This window comes from Papio anubis, chromosome 7 (genome assembly GCF_008728515.1).
Source record: "Papio anubis isolate 15944 chromosome 7, Panubis1.0, whole genome shotgun sequence".
Taxonomy (NCBI): Eukaryota; Metazoa; Chordata; class Mammalia; order Primates; family Cercopithecidae; genus Papio; species Papio anubis.
Window position 1 is genome coordinate 43,751,129 of NC_044982.1, and position 14,323 is coordinate 43,765,451.

General features: G+C 36.9%; 1 protein-coding gene across 1 annotated transcript in view; it reads left to right on the forward strand.

The window, feature by feature from the left end:
- The window catches only part of KCNH5 (potassium voltage-gated channel subfamily H member 5), a 341,017-nt gene that overhangs the window by 237,337 nt on the left and 89,357 nt on the right, over positions 1–14,323 (forward strand). Inside the window, exon 9 of the mRNA XM_003901908.5 lies at positions 7,028–7,280. Coding sequence (XP_003901957.3) covers positions 7,028–7,280 — 253 coding nt within the window. The remainder of the gene's footprint in view (positions 1–7,027; positions 7,281–14,323) is intronic.

The window sequence follows — 14,323 nt, forward strand, 5'->3', positions numbered from 1 at the left end:
TTGATTCCTTAAAGGAAAGCACACCATTCCAGCCAAAGTCTTGGTAAAATAACCAGTTTCTCCAGTTGTGTCCTGTTACAGAAGAAAACAGATTCTTACTGCACTTAAGCAAATAACTATATTGCCATAAGTTAAGAATACTCATAACTAGTTTCCAAATTCTGGAGAAATCAGGTAGAGAGAAACAAATATGTTCCACATTTTGTTCACAGCAGTGTCCTTTCTCAATTGCTACAAATAAATAGCTCAAAAGAAAAGTTTCCTTGACTCTGAAAAAACAAAGGATCAGCAACGTTTTAAGCAAAGTTAAAAAGTTTTCTATTAGTTCAGTTAATTCAGTTAACTCCTGTTCTGTTTGATATTCATGAACATTCCAGCTCTTCACGAGAGTTCTGAAAGTTATTTTCTCTATTCTAATGTTATTAGAAACCTGCATTTAAGAACACCTGCTAGAGTTCTATAGTTGATTATAAACCACTTTCTAAAGAGGATTAAAACAAGACAGCAGTTGACTGTGGATGATAAAAAGTTTTAGGACAGTCACTATTAAAGCCACAATTGATAAGGACTTTTGGTTACTTCTGTGACATGCAAAGTTTTACAATAACAATTAGAATTATTATAATTATATTTATTAATAACATACACTAAGTCATATTAGAATTATAGGAGTTTCCCATAACTTTAGAACATATACCAGTAACATATTTACGCAAATATAGTCCAAAGAAAGCAAAACACCATTTCACATTTGATAATGCTTCCTGTATGATTTTTATACCAAAAAAGCTAAATTTCACCTTTATAATAATGTACTATTAATGTTAAACTGAAATTTTAAATAAAACTTTATAGACATATTTACTCAATTTTAATGTTTAACCATAAGGTTAGATTCTTATAAACATTTTATAACCCTTTATATTTTTTTGTAAAACAGCAGATCAGTGCTCTAAGAAAAACCTGTTGTGCTTCTATTCCAATGTCTAATTTACCGAAAAACTGAATAATACCTCCTTAACTTTAGCCAATATATTTACACACAGAATCTTTTACAATTACTTTTTATAAACCTTCCACAACCTGTTTAAATCTTTAGCTTTATTCTATCTAACTTAAAACAATTCTTTAACCCTTTATGCAAAAAGAATCCACATTCCCAGGCCTTCTTATAATCTTTTACCAAGAGTACATTCTACTTTCCTTACACACCTTACATGTAAAACTGTATCTTCACTAGTCTCAATTACATGTTATGTTGTTAACTTTTAGTGACTTTTACTTTTGGTGAAAACCTTGGTTGGTAAGCAATTTTAATCATGTACTAGGTGTGGAGCCTAGCCTAAGATATACCAGGCAGAAGTGCAGATAAGAGCCAACTCTCCAGCATAGCTAGGGGTCGTGACTAAGTCCACATGTCCCCAGGCCTTACCTTACTTAAGAAGGCAAGTTGTACAGTAAGAGTTATAGTGGCATTTTATTAAGCATTTAGCAGGCCTAACAACCTTTGAATTGCACAACATTTTTTTGCATAAACTCCCTTTCACAAATCCTTTCACTTACATAGATCATCTGAGACATTCTTGGACTTTCTGACTTGCTCTAAACATCCCTCCTTTTAAACAACCAGTCATTTTACTTTAGGACAAGAATTTACGAGACAAGATCTTTTTTTATATAAAATCTCTTTCTTTATAATTTGTATAGCTTGGGGGCATGGTGCCCCCAAGGTCTTATCTATATGATGCCCCCAGGTCTTATCTATAATCTAATGACTTTAAGGTAGGTAAATGGAACAATTTTTAAAAGTTAAAGAAGCAGTGTATGACCTTAGCAAACTTAGGCATTTAGCAAACTTAATATCTGACCTGCATAATTTAGACTAAATGTTTTTATTTTATCAGTAATTTTTAAAACTTTTTATTTTGCAAAGATTACTAAAGTTACATGAACTAAAAGGCATTACAGTTTTTTATTTTGCTTTCAAAATATTTAAGTGCTTATTTTTGTTTCAGCCAATTAATTAGAGCTCTTTTATATAAACATTACACACAACACATATATAGCTACACAGAAAGACAGAAGGTTACTACAGTAGTTATAAGATTTTTCATTTGCCAGTTTCTAAGTTTCTTACTTGGGTTACTGGGTTTAGGTTCATGGGTTTTTTTTTTTGGCAGAGTCTAATCCAACCTCTGACTTGGAGTTCAACATGTGGTCTCTGGGCAAGATGGTCACCCTGAGTAATAGAAATGATAAGAAAGGGAAAGGAGAGACAGAAAAACATTGTCTGTGGCAGGGTGGAGAACGCGAAATGTTCAGGGAGGTCAGAGAAAGGCCCGCCCATTGCAGCAACACTGAAAAGTTCAGGCAGCTGCTTCTCGGTAGCAAAGGGATCTTTTCCAGCAATCCTGTCAACTCTTAAGTTGCCCCTTTCAGGGAGGAAAAACCTCCCCATAACCCACAATCCTGTACATGCCTAACCCTGTCACCCACAGCCATCAGCAAAGAGTGCAAGGCAGATTAATCCAAAGAGACCAGCAGTTAGCATCCCATAGTGCCAAACCGGTTCTTAGCTGAGAGGGACTTTACCGAGAGGGGCCTCTAACCCCCTAAATCTTAGAAGGGACTCTAGCCCTCCTAAGTTGGGCCTCTAACCCAAGGTCAGTCAAGCCTCATCGCTTTTTATTAAGAGGGGCCTCTAACCCACTCTGTCTTAGGAGAGACTCTAGCTCCCCTAAGTTGAGCCTGCAACCCAATCTCATTCTTTATCTGCGTACCCCACCACTTACCCAAAGTCATCCATTCAGTGCTGCGGTCTGTTTCCTTTGGGGGATGGTGGTTTCTTCAGTATCATCCCTTCTGTAGTTCACCAGAAATATGTTACAGGACCCCAACACTTACCCAAAGATAGCGGTTGGGTCAGGGTTTCTGCACTATAGTCCCTTCTGTGGTTGCCAGAAATAGGTTACAGGAAAGAGGTCCCGATCCAGACCCCAAGAGAGGGTTCTTGGATCTCACACAGGAGAGAATTCAGGTCAAGTCCACAGTACAAAGTGAAAGCAAGTTTATTAAGAAAGTAAAGGAATAAAAGAATGGCTATTCCATAGAGCAGACACGAGGGCTGCTGGTTGCCCATTTTTATGGTTATTTCTTGACGATATGCTAAACAAGAGGTGGATTATTCATGCCTCCCCTTTTTAGACCATATTGGGTATCTTTCTGACATTGCCATGGCATTCATAAACTGTCATGGCGCTGATGGGAGTGTAGCAGTGAGGACAATCAGAAGTCATTCCGTGGCCATTTTGATTTTGGTAGACCGCTTCTTTACTGCAACCTGTTTTATCAGCAAGGTCTTTATGACCTGTATCTTGTGCCGACTTCCTATCTCATCCTGTGACTTAGAATGACTTAACTGTCTGGAAATGCAGCCCAGTAGCTTTCAGCCTCATTTCACCCAGCACCTATTCATGATGGAGTTGTTCTGGTTCACATGCCTCTGACACCATAGCTCTTACAAAGAAAATTTATTGCTCATCTTAATGAAGAGTCTACTTTAATTTATTAATATTTTGTTGCAAAGAGGGGAGAAACAACTCTGATAACAAACAAAAGTCACTTTTAACCTAAATATTTTCTTCTGAAATATAATTTTAATTGTTTGTAACTATGAAATCCTCATTAGGAAACCTACCTACAATAAATTGGATTCAAGGCAGAATACATGGAAACTGAGACCAGTGGGCCAGGTGTGAGAGTCATCTTGAATGATAATTTTACTCCATCGCTTAAAACCAAGTTTTGCCTTGGCTAAGACAGTTATTAACATTTCATTTCCAGAGTAAATAACAAGATATTTATATTTTGATGACAAAAACATCATGTAACACACATGCTCTATCTAAGCTTGGGGAAGGAAGGCGCTTGCCAGTGGGCATGACTTTGGTTGATCTATTTTAGCATTTAGTTTTACCTTGTCACTTTTTGATATCTGGATGTAAATAGATACCATCAATGAAAATAATAAATCAATTAGTGTCATATGTTAAGTGAAACAAAAAAGGAAAGATACTCATAATGTAATAAAATCCTCTTTTCACATGCCAATAAACAGAGAATATTGCAAATATTGGAAGATTTCATTTGCAACATGAATCCTGAAAAACATTATTAAAAGGAAATAACATGACTATTACCAAAATGAATAGAAAACAGTGAAAGCCCTATATGGTAAATGCATTGAAATAGAGCAGTCTATTTTTCCATTAAGGTATTCAGTGTAATGTTTGTGTATGTGTGTATGTATTTAAATTTTTTTGTTGTTCTAGAGCTAATTTCATTTTCAACTTGGAAAAAAATATTAACCTTAATCAGTGCTTAAAATATCTTCAGGTTTGTGCTGAAATATTTTCTTAATTCTGTCTGGAAACCTATCAAACTGCCCAGATGAAGACTTCAGACGGAGTGGAAAGTGAAAAAAGCAAATTGTTTTTGTAGAGAGTTTATGCAACAATAAACTCTGTAGGAGGACAGATGTTCGGTAGTAATAGTAAGAGCTAGTATTTCCTCTGCCCTTGCTCTGTGCCAGGCTATACTAGGCTCAATTCATGCCCTGTCATTTAATTTCTGCAATAAGCCTAAGATATAAGCACTATCATTATTCCCATTTCACAGATGAGGTTTAGAGGAATTAAATAAGGTGCTCCAGGTTACAAAGGTTGTGATAGTTTTGAACCCAGACTGACGTCCTCTTGAGCCTGATCTTTTTTGCTGCCTCTAAGTAAAGACTCACAGGCAGCACATGCTTCTGTGTCACTCTGACCACGCCCCTATCATTCCACTTCTTTCATTGTATTGCAGTTGTCCCTTTACACACCCACCTCCCACACTTTCTGGTTAGCTCCCCTGAGGCAAACACAGTTTTTACTTATCCTTCTAGTTCTGAGGATTTAGCATAGTGATGTGACCCTTGTGGAAGCTCAGTAAGTGCCTGTGGAATGACTGATATATTGTCCAAAGTCACTAAAGGTTTATATGTTAAAGAAAACATTGCCTCGTTATATACAATAACTGATGTGAAAACAGTGTCAATTACTTTTAAAGCTGTGTTAGGCATTCCTTTCCTCAAAGATCAGATTTTTCAGAAAGGTGGGTGAGCAGATTGCTGCTGCCTATAGGAATTTCAGGGAGTATGAAAAAAACCCAGAGATGATTAACTAATGTGAAATGTATGTACAGTATTAAGAAAGGTTAAGAGAAGGGATACTGAAAGCCTAATTTAATTAATGGTTTTTACATTAATGATGGGCTTGTCTTCTCTACAGGGAAGCAACCCATTTTTCATTGATAGTGACCCCCAAATAAAAGGAATAGTCCTGGCTAACACGGTGAAACCCCGTCTCTGCTAAAAATACAAAAAAAATTAGCCGGGCTTGGTGGCGTGTGCCTGTAGTTCCAGCTACTCAGGAGGCTGAGGCAGGAGAATGGCGTGAACCCAGGAGGGCGAGCTTGCAGTGAGCGGAGATCCCGCCGCTGCACTCCAGCCTTGGCGACAGAGTGAGACTCCGTCTCAAAAAAAAAAAGAAAAAGAAAAAGAAAAAAAGGAATAGTCAGACATTTTCAAGCCTTAGGAAATGTTTTAAAGCTTAAAATGCAATTAGTAGAGCAAAGAAAATGATTTCATATGTATTAAAATATTATGCAGTATTACTTAATGGGGTAAATCAATTTAGCTTCAGCTTTGAGGGATTGAAATCCGATCAAAGAAAACCATTTCTGGTTATAAGGAATAGTTTACAAAGGGGGTTTGAGGAGCATTCTAAATGAGTTTGCACTTGCATCCTTAAAATGGGTGGTATTAACTTCCGCAATCACGTCTTGCGCCAATGTCCATTTTAATCTGGGTCTTTAATCACCCTGTCAGAAAGCTGTAGCCAATAAAAGCACTTTACTCCTTGCTGTATAAGCATACTTCTGCCATTTGCTTCCTCTTTTAAAGGATGCCTACAGCTTGAATTCTACTGCCTGCAGCAGTGTTCAGAAGTCAAAGACCAGAATGAACAAGGACTGCCATACAAAATAACGTGCCCACCCTGCCAGCACTGACATTTCCAACCACCCAAGCCTTACAGAAGGCTGATCAATACCCTTGGCCCTCCCTGGACATGAATTTATTTGTAAAAGGAAAACCTTCAGAGTGAAGAAAATATATCAAGGGTGGAGTTAGTCTGCCAGTGCCAGTATGTCAAGTTGCCAGGGTGCTTTTGTTGATTTTGTTTTCTGAAAGCTGTCTAGCATGAATCCACCTCCAATGTGGAATTTTGAGTTAGTTATAAAAAAATTCTGAAACATCTGCTAGATTAAAATGAATGTTCCTGCCCTATTTTACTTGACTCTTTGATGAAATGATATTAACTTTTTTCTGAGACACTTCCTGACCACCTCAAAATTGTTTTGTTTTTGTTTTGAGGCAAGGTCTTGCTCTGTCGCTCAGGGCTGGAGTGCAGTGGCACGATCTTGGCTCACTGCAATCTCTGTCTCTTGGGATAAGGTGATTCTCTCACTTCAGCCTCCCAAGTAGCTGGAACTACAGGCGTGCACCACCACGGCCAGCTAATTTTTTTTGTCTTTTTGTAGAGACAGGGTTCCCCATGTTGCCCAGGCTGGTCTCAAACTACTGAGCTCAAGTGATCCACCCTCCTTGGCCTCCCAAAGTGCTGGGATTACAGGAGTGAGCCACCTTGCCTGGCCAAGGTGTTCTTTCTGAGGGGAGAGCTATACTCTTCTCAAAGCATTTACTACATGGTTCTGCATTGTCATGGTCCATATGCTCATCAGTCCATCTCAGTGGATTATTACCTCCTTGAGAGCAGAGCTGTGTCTTGTTCCCTTTGCCTTCCCAGTACCTAGCAGGGTGTGTAGCAGACATAGTCATAGTCAATAAATATTTGTTGGATGATTTTTTTTTTTCTGAAGCGGCCCTTTTCTCTTTCCTTTTCACTTATTCATCTCTCACCTTCTTTAGGTCCTCTCCATCTGTCCCAAGGACATGAGAGCTGATATCTGTGTTCATCTAAACCGGAAGGTTTTTAATGAACATCCTGCTTTTCGATTGGCCAGCGATGGGTGTCTGCGTGCCTTGGCAGTAGAGTTCCAAACCATTCACTGTGCTCCTGGGGACCTCATTTACCACGCTGGAGAAAGTGTGGATGCCCTCTGCTTTGTGGTGTCGGGATCCTTGGAAGTCATCCAGGATGATGAGGTGGTGGCTATTTTAGGTACTGTGAACTTTCCTAATGTAGTAGCAAATGCGTAGTAACAGTTTGAGATATTTTACTTCTCGCATTTTTAAAGAGAAGTTTCCTTTGTTTGGTAACTTTGGAAATTGGGTCACTAATGAGATGTGAATCTTAATGAAAACTAATAATGCTATTTCAGCAGAGAACATTAGTATCAGTCACAGCCTAATGGGCTGAGTTTGATTAAACTTTCTTTGGCAACAGTAGGACAGTACCTTTTAGACTAAAGGTGGTCACAGCCTAACGTGCCTTGTAGCTCCGTGCTAGTAAGTGTGAAAATGGCTTGTGGAATGATTGACATGGTAGTGATGTAGGGTGTTAGTCTCAGAAGGGCAATAGAACCTGTCTAGTTCAACCCTTTTCTTTAGATAGGAGCCAAGGGAGGCCCAGAGAAGCTTAGTGACTTTCCCGATTAGTAAATGAATGGAGGCTTGAATATCGATCATTTTACCCCAAAACTTTCTCCCTCATCACAGTCAACCTAAGTAGTGAGCTGAAAGTGTGGAGGAGGTTAATGAGTCTGGCCTTTTATAGCAGAGTGATCACAGTATAGGTAAATTAAATTTAGGTTTATAAAGCTGGTTCTGTCCATCTATATTAATAGGCCATAAAAATTATTTGGCTAATCATAAATTCATTTTAAAATTTAGAGCATTTTAGAACTTAGAATTCAGTAGATAGTTGTACTAACCACAACCACAACAATAAAAGGGCAGTAACAGTATATGTAAGTGATAAAATAAAAAAATGTTGCGTGTTTGGGGACAGTGTAGGATATACAGCTTGGCAAAAAAAAAAACAAAATTGCCAAATGACATTTTAGATCATTTTCTGCTCAAATATCTGCAGCAGGTTCCTGAAATGCACAGATATAAAAGGAAGTAATAATAAGGTCAGAGGAGAATCATTTCTTGTTTTTTTTTTTTTTATCAGGTAAAATAAGTTAGAATTGCAGAATGTCGACTTCATTTTGATCACATTTTTCATGGCTTGTGTCTCATGAAAAATGAGCTCAATTTTTAAACTATTGGATTTTCAGCTACCGAGGTCAACCTACCATAGCTTGAATGCCACTTATTCTCAAAAGTAAAAGATTAACTGATAGACTTTAAAAACTACAAAAGCAAAATCCACCACAATATAATGAAAAACTGACTTCAAAAACACCATTACTTGAAAAATATAGAATTGAGAATGGAAAAGAAATGATCTTTCGTAGGAAAACAGGTTCTGTAAAAATTGTGAGTTCTAGAAAATGGCTCAGGGTTGCAAATGACTGAATACCAAGGTTTGTAAGCTTTTCCTTAACCGCATATAAATAATATTAGAATTACAGTTAGATTTCTTCTAGGAACCATCTTTATTTTTTTCAAGAAGAAAATACAACAGTTTAGAGTCAACATTCTGGGTATGTTTAATGCTCATTAGTGCTTGTTCTGTTTTGTTTACTGGAGTATAAAGGAGATATATATAACCCTTCATAAAAAGTTGTACATTTCACCAGAACAATCCTTTGTGGTAAAATGAAGCATATTTATACTACAGCCATTCTTGTTTGCTTAAAGAAGAGGATAAAATACAAGGCCAAAGCAAATATATTTTATTTTCCTGAATGTCCACGTCAGTGGTGGTTAGGAAAAAAATATCAAATGTATTGCATGAAAATGAGTACCCTCATGATAAATTACCTCAGCTGTAGAATCATTATCATTTGCTTTGTCCCGTTTTCTTTATTACAACTTCACTTGGGTAACTCCTTTTCTTAAAGAAGGTTGGAGAAAACCCTGAGTACAGTGCCTCTGGCCTGGATCTGCTAAAATGAGACAATTTGCTCAGTGAGACCGACAAAATGCATTTTCCTTTCATTTTAAAATAAAATGGTAACTTGTTTTGCTCAATGACACAGTAAAAATGAACACAGGACCCCCGGGTATTGGACCCATTTCATCATATATCTGTCACATTTTATTATTTTGAGTGTGTGCTTTTTGTTCTCTCTCCTTAAAAATCTTGGAATTCAGTGACTTTTTACATCTTGTGCTTAATGAGTCAAATTATACAGACAGCTCTCTGGCTACCTTTCTTATTTCTACAGGCTCTGAAAAAGACTAGTACTTTCAAAAGTCCATCAGATCAGGAGTTTTTGTTTGTTTGTTCAACATACAAAATGCTTTAATAATGTTTTAAGAAAGGAGGAGGAAAATAGTAACTTACCAGCACTATTTTTTCCTGATTCTCCTTTTCTTCCTCTTCTCCTCCTCCTCCTCCTCCTCTTTCTTCTCATTTTTGATAGTTTAATTTTGAAATAATTGCATGCTTAATGAAAAGTTGCAAAAATTATCAGGGTGTGAAGGGATTATGTGTATATAAAATATTAAATATATATAGTATTAAATATATGTAATCCCTTCGCACCCTGATATATATGTGTGTGTATATATAAGTTGTATACACACACACATATATATAGCAAGATATATATGTATATCTTTAAGTTCTGCTTTATTAAGTTGATTCGGTCTTTATAACTTTATGTATTTTTAAAATCTTTTTGATTTGTCCTGGTACTGAGAGTGGCAAGTTAACGTATCTTATTATCTAACATATCTTATTATTATTCATGCATTTTATCTATGTCTCCTTGCATCTCTTGTAGCTTATGCTATATAACATTTGCTGCTGTGTTATTTGGTGTACAGATTATTTATGATTGTTATATAGTAATTGTCAACTGTGGCCTTTGGCACTGAAATATGCCAAAAGCCATCATGTTTAATACTTTTTGCCTTTAATCTTGCAAGGGTCAGAGAGGAACAAAATCTCTACATCCCTCACATCTGAGGACACCTCACAAAAATGGGAACTTGCCTAAATTAGTCTGATAGGAGAAATAAGAAGGCCTTGCTATCTCTTCCACTGATTCATTTGCCAGTTAAAAGGTAGAGAAGGGAGGTTATTTTAAAATTAATTAGAATCTCTGAATCCAAAAACAGGTGCAGTTTCATCTTTTTGGATTCTTGCCACTAAACAGTCTCTTGATAGGCACATAATTCTTTAGTGTGTCAAAAGTGCTGAGGAGTTTAATGAATAAGTTCTGAAGCATAACTAATTAATGGAAAGATAAAAAATTTAGTCAACAAATAACCTCCTTTAACACTGGAGGATGGCTTCAAGATGTTTTTCTAAATAGGGCGTATGAATATAATTGCAGTTCATGTCTTTTTTCAATTTGAAGTTCTTTCAGTTCCTACACCTCCACCTTTTTTTTTGACCTTCCCACTTTTTATGAAACACAAAGAATTACAAATTAAGTTCATGATGCATACATAATATTTTATATTCTTTAATGTCATATTCCTTTTTGGTTCCTACCCTATAATTACTTAATGTGAACAGATTTGTTGGTATGGCTGAAATAGCCAGGTTAATTCTCAATGTCTTGACAAGTATATTGTGCCTTTCTGAGGTTATAAAAATGACATTTCCCTGCTAACAATAGACTCTGCTCCTAAGACATCTGTTTTGTTGTATTTTCATTTTGTCTTTTTTCATCTGTGTTCATTGATTGTTAGAATCATAGGGCTGGAGTTATTAAACTAAGACAATCTCTATTTAAGTGTTTTAATTGTAACTTCAAATTCTTAAGAGAGCTATGCTTGTTTATGGATGGTTTGGATAGAGGGATTGAAAATTGTTATAGAGTTAGGAAAAAGCATAAATGAGGATAGGAATAACATAATTAAATCAACTTAATAAGAAAGAGAGTCTTTAGCACTTGAATTAATATTTTATTTTAAGTAGAATCAGTTATTTAAAATCCACTGTAGGCCAGGCATGGTGGCTCTTGGCTGTAATCCTAGCACTTTGGGAGGCCGAGGTGGGTGAGTCACTTGAGGTCAGGAGTTGGAGACCAGTCTGGCCAACACGGTGAAACCCTGTCTCTACGAAAAATACAAAAATTAGCTGGGTTTGGTGGTGTATACCTGTAATCCCAGGTATTTGGGAGGCTGAGGCATGAGAATTGCTTGAACCCAGGAGACTGAGGTTGCTGTGAGCTGAGATCACGCCACTGTACTCCAGCCTGGGCAACAGAGTGAGACTCTGTCTCAAAAAAAAAAAAAAATTATAAACGTGTGCATTATCAAAGAAAATTTATAAATTACGCTGCTCAAAATCAGAAATCTCCTTATTTTTATTACAAAAATAAAAAATATGAGATGTAAATGAATAATATTTCGTTATTTTGAGAATCTATGAGAATGTGACTTTTATGCTGTAGTTAAATTTCTTCCTGTGCACTTGCTGTTAGAAGTCAAGTGCTTCACAGTTTAAATCCTTAAAAGGGTTTTTCCCAAGTTCCAGAAACTTATTTTCTTTTGCACCCACACTTCTGGGTTTTTAGATGCTGAACTGTGAAACATGTAGATTTGTTCTATATATTATGATGATGAAAATACTTAATTCAGATATTTTTATAAAGGGCAAATCAGTTGTTTACTTTTAAAAACATGCATACTTGTCTTGATTTAAACATTTTAAGCGGTGATTATAACATTGTTTATCTATGGTTCAAAATATACCCTTTTAGAGTTCCTCAGCCTGCAGGTTTTGGGATGAAATAGAGTTTTAACAATCTTGGTAGTTTAGATTCAACTTCAAACCCTTTCTCCATCACCCTTCAAAACTAATTTATTCTATCCCCTTGGTATCTTTTAATCCTATTCTTAATATCCCTTACCACAGTCAATGCTCTTAAAATTTTGGTCCCGAGTGTGAAAGGAAAATATCTCGGGCCCCCAAGATCACTAAGGAAAATTCATGCTGAAAACTGCTTAGGGCAAACCTGCCTCCCATTCTATTCAAAGTTACTGAGATAGATGCATATCTGATTTGCCTCCTTTGGAAAGGCTAATCAGAAACTCAAAAGAATGCAACCATTTGTGTCTCACCCATCTGTGACCTGAAAGCTTCCTCTCTGCTTCTGGTCTTCCTGCCTTTGCTTCAAGTTGTCCCGCCTTTCCAGACCGAACCAATGTACTTCTTTACGTATATTGATCGATGTCTCATATCTCCCTAAAATGTATAAAACCAAGCTGTGCCCCGACCATGTTGGGCACATGTCATCAGGACCTCCTGAGGATGTGTCCCGGGTGCATCCTCAACCTTGGCAAAATAAACTTTCTAAATTAACCGAGACCTGTCTCAGATTTTCCGGGTTCACATGGGCCAGGACTACCATCTTAATCGTTAGACTTACCTGCTCATGAATCTATCATAGAATCATAGGGTTAGAGTTATTAAACTAAGACAATCTCTATCTAAGTCTTTTAATTGTAACTTCAAATTCTCAAGAGAGCTATGCTTGTTTATGGATGGTTTGGATGGAGGGATTGAAAATTGTTATGGGATTGGGAAAAAGAGCATAAATGAGGACAGGAATAACAAAATTAAATCAATTGAATAAGAAAGAGAGTCTTTCACACTTGAATTAAGATTCTATTTTAAGTACAATCAGTTATTTAAAATTCACTGTAGGCTGGGCATGGTGGCTCTTGCCTGTAATCCTAGCACTTTGGAAGGCCGAGGTGGGCGAATCACTTGAGGTCAGGAGTTAATAAATCTGTCATCAGCTTCAACCTCCATTTCTATGTTATGCTGCCACCACAATAATCTTCCTAAGATACAATTGTGTCCGTCTCCTCATTAGTATTTCCAGTATCTTGAGGATAAAATGTAACTATGAGTATGGTCTAGGGGGCCATTTGGGTCTAGCTTTTGCTCTGCTTTCCAGCCTGATTTGTGTCATTGTCTATCCATACTCTGTTCTCACCATACAGAATTGCAGGAAATTTCCTGAGTTTAACAAAGTTCCCTCTTCCTGGCAGGCTTTTGCATATTCTGCTCCTTTAGAATACTTTTTCTCTCCTTTTTAGTGTTTTGTCTCTTGCTTCCTTGTTCTATTTTATTTTTCCCTTATTGCCCTAGTCTAGGTTAGATGCCTCTATTCTGTGCTTCCACTTGGATGCCTATACAGGGTTCTTAGTACCCACTATTTTTATCCTTCCCCTGTTAATACTCCCACTGCACAGTGACCACTTGAAATTTCTTGTTCCTTTTTGTCTCTCTGTCATCTATGGTAGGATCTCTTCAATAGGTTCTCAGTAAAGGCTTATGAGTGAGACAGATTAGCTAGTACAGCTGTTACTTGGTATCCACTAAGGATTGGTTTCAGGACACCCTCACAGAGACCCTACTCTGAGGATGCTCAAGTCCCTTATGTAGAATGGTATAGTATTTGCATACAACCTATGCACATCATCCTGTATATTCAAAATCATCTCTAGATTACTTGTAATTCCCAACACAATGTAAATGCGATGTACATAGTAGTTTTATTGGTTAGGGAATAATGACAAGAAAAAAATGTCTGTACACATTTAGTACAGATGCAACCATCCATTTTTTCCCTGAAATATTTTCTATTTGTGCTTCATTGAATCCATTGATGAGAAACCCACGGGTATGGAGGGCCAACTGTACTATACTTTGCCAACAAACTGTTTTCATAATTGTTTCAGTTCTGGGTACCCAGAAAAATACGTTGTGTTCTGTTGACTCACTTGCCAATTTCCTCTATGCCCTCTGTTCCTCCTTTGTCTAGAGGTTTATAGTAAAATGCATTTCTCAAAAGCCTGTAGCTTTACTTTAGATCTGTTATAGGCAGAAGAAACATTTTCCTACTGTTAACTAGGCAATTTGAACAAAGAGAATTGAGGGGGGAACTGCGTTAAGTATCTCAGACCACACATGGCTCTCTGATAAGTTGCTCCTTTCTTGTTCTCCATCAAGGATCCCCAGTACCAAGAAAGAATCTAACTTATACCTGGTAGTTGACCATAAGAAGAAAACTTTAAATTACATTCATTGAAGGAAATTTAGCTTTAATTCCTAAAGTGGCGTTGCTTTTGTCATCAGCTAGAATGAATGATTCAATAAATCTGAATTAATTTCATTAATACACA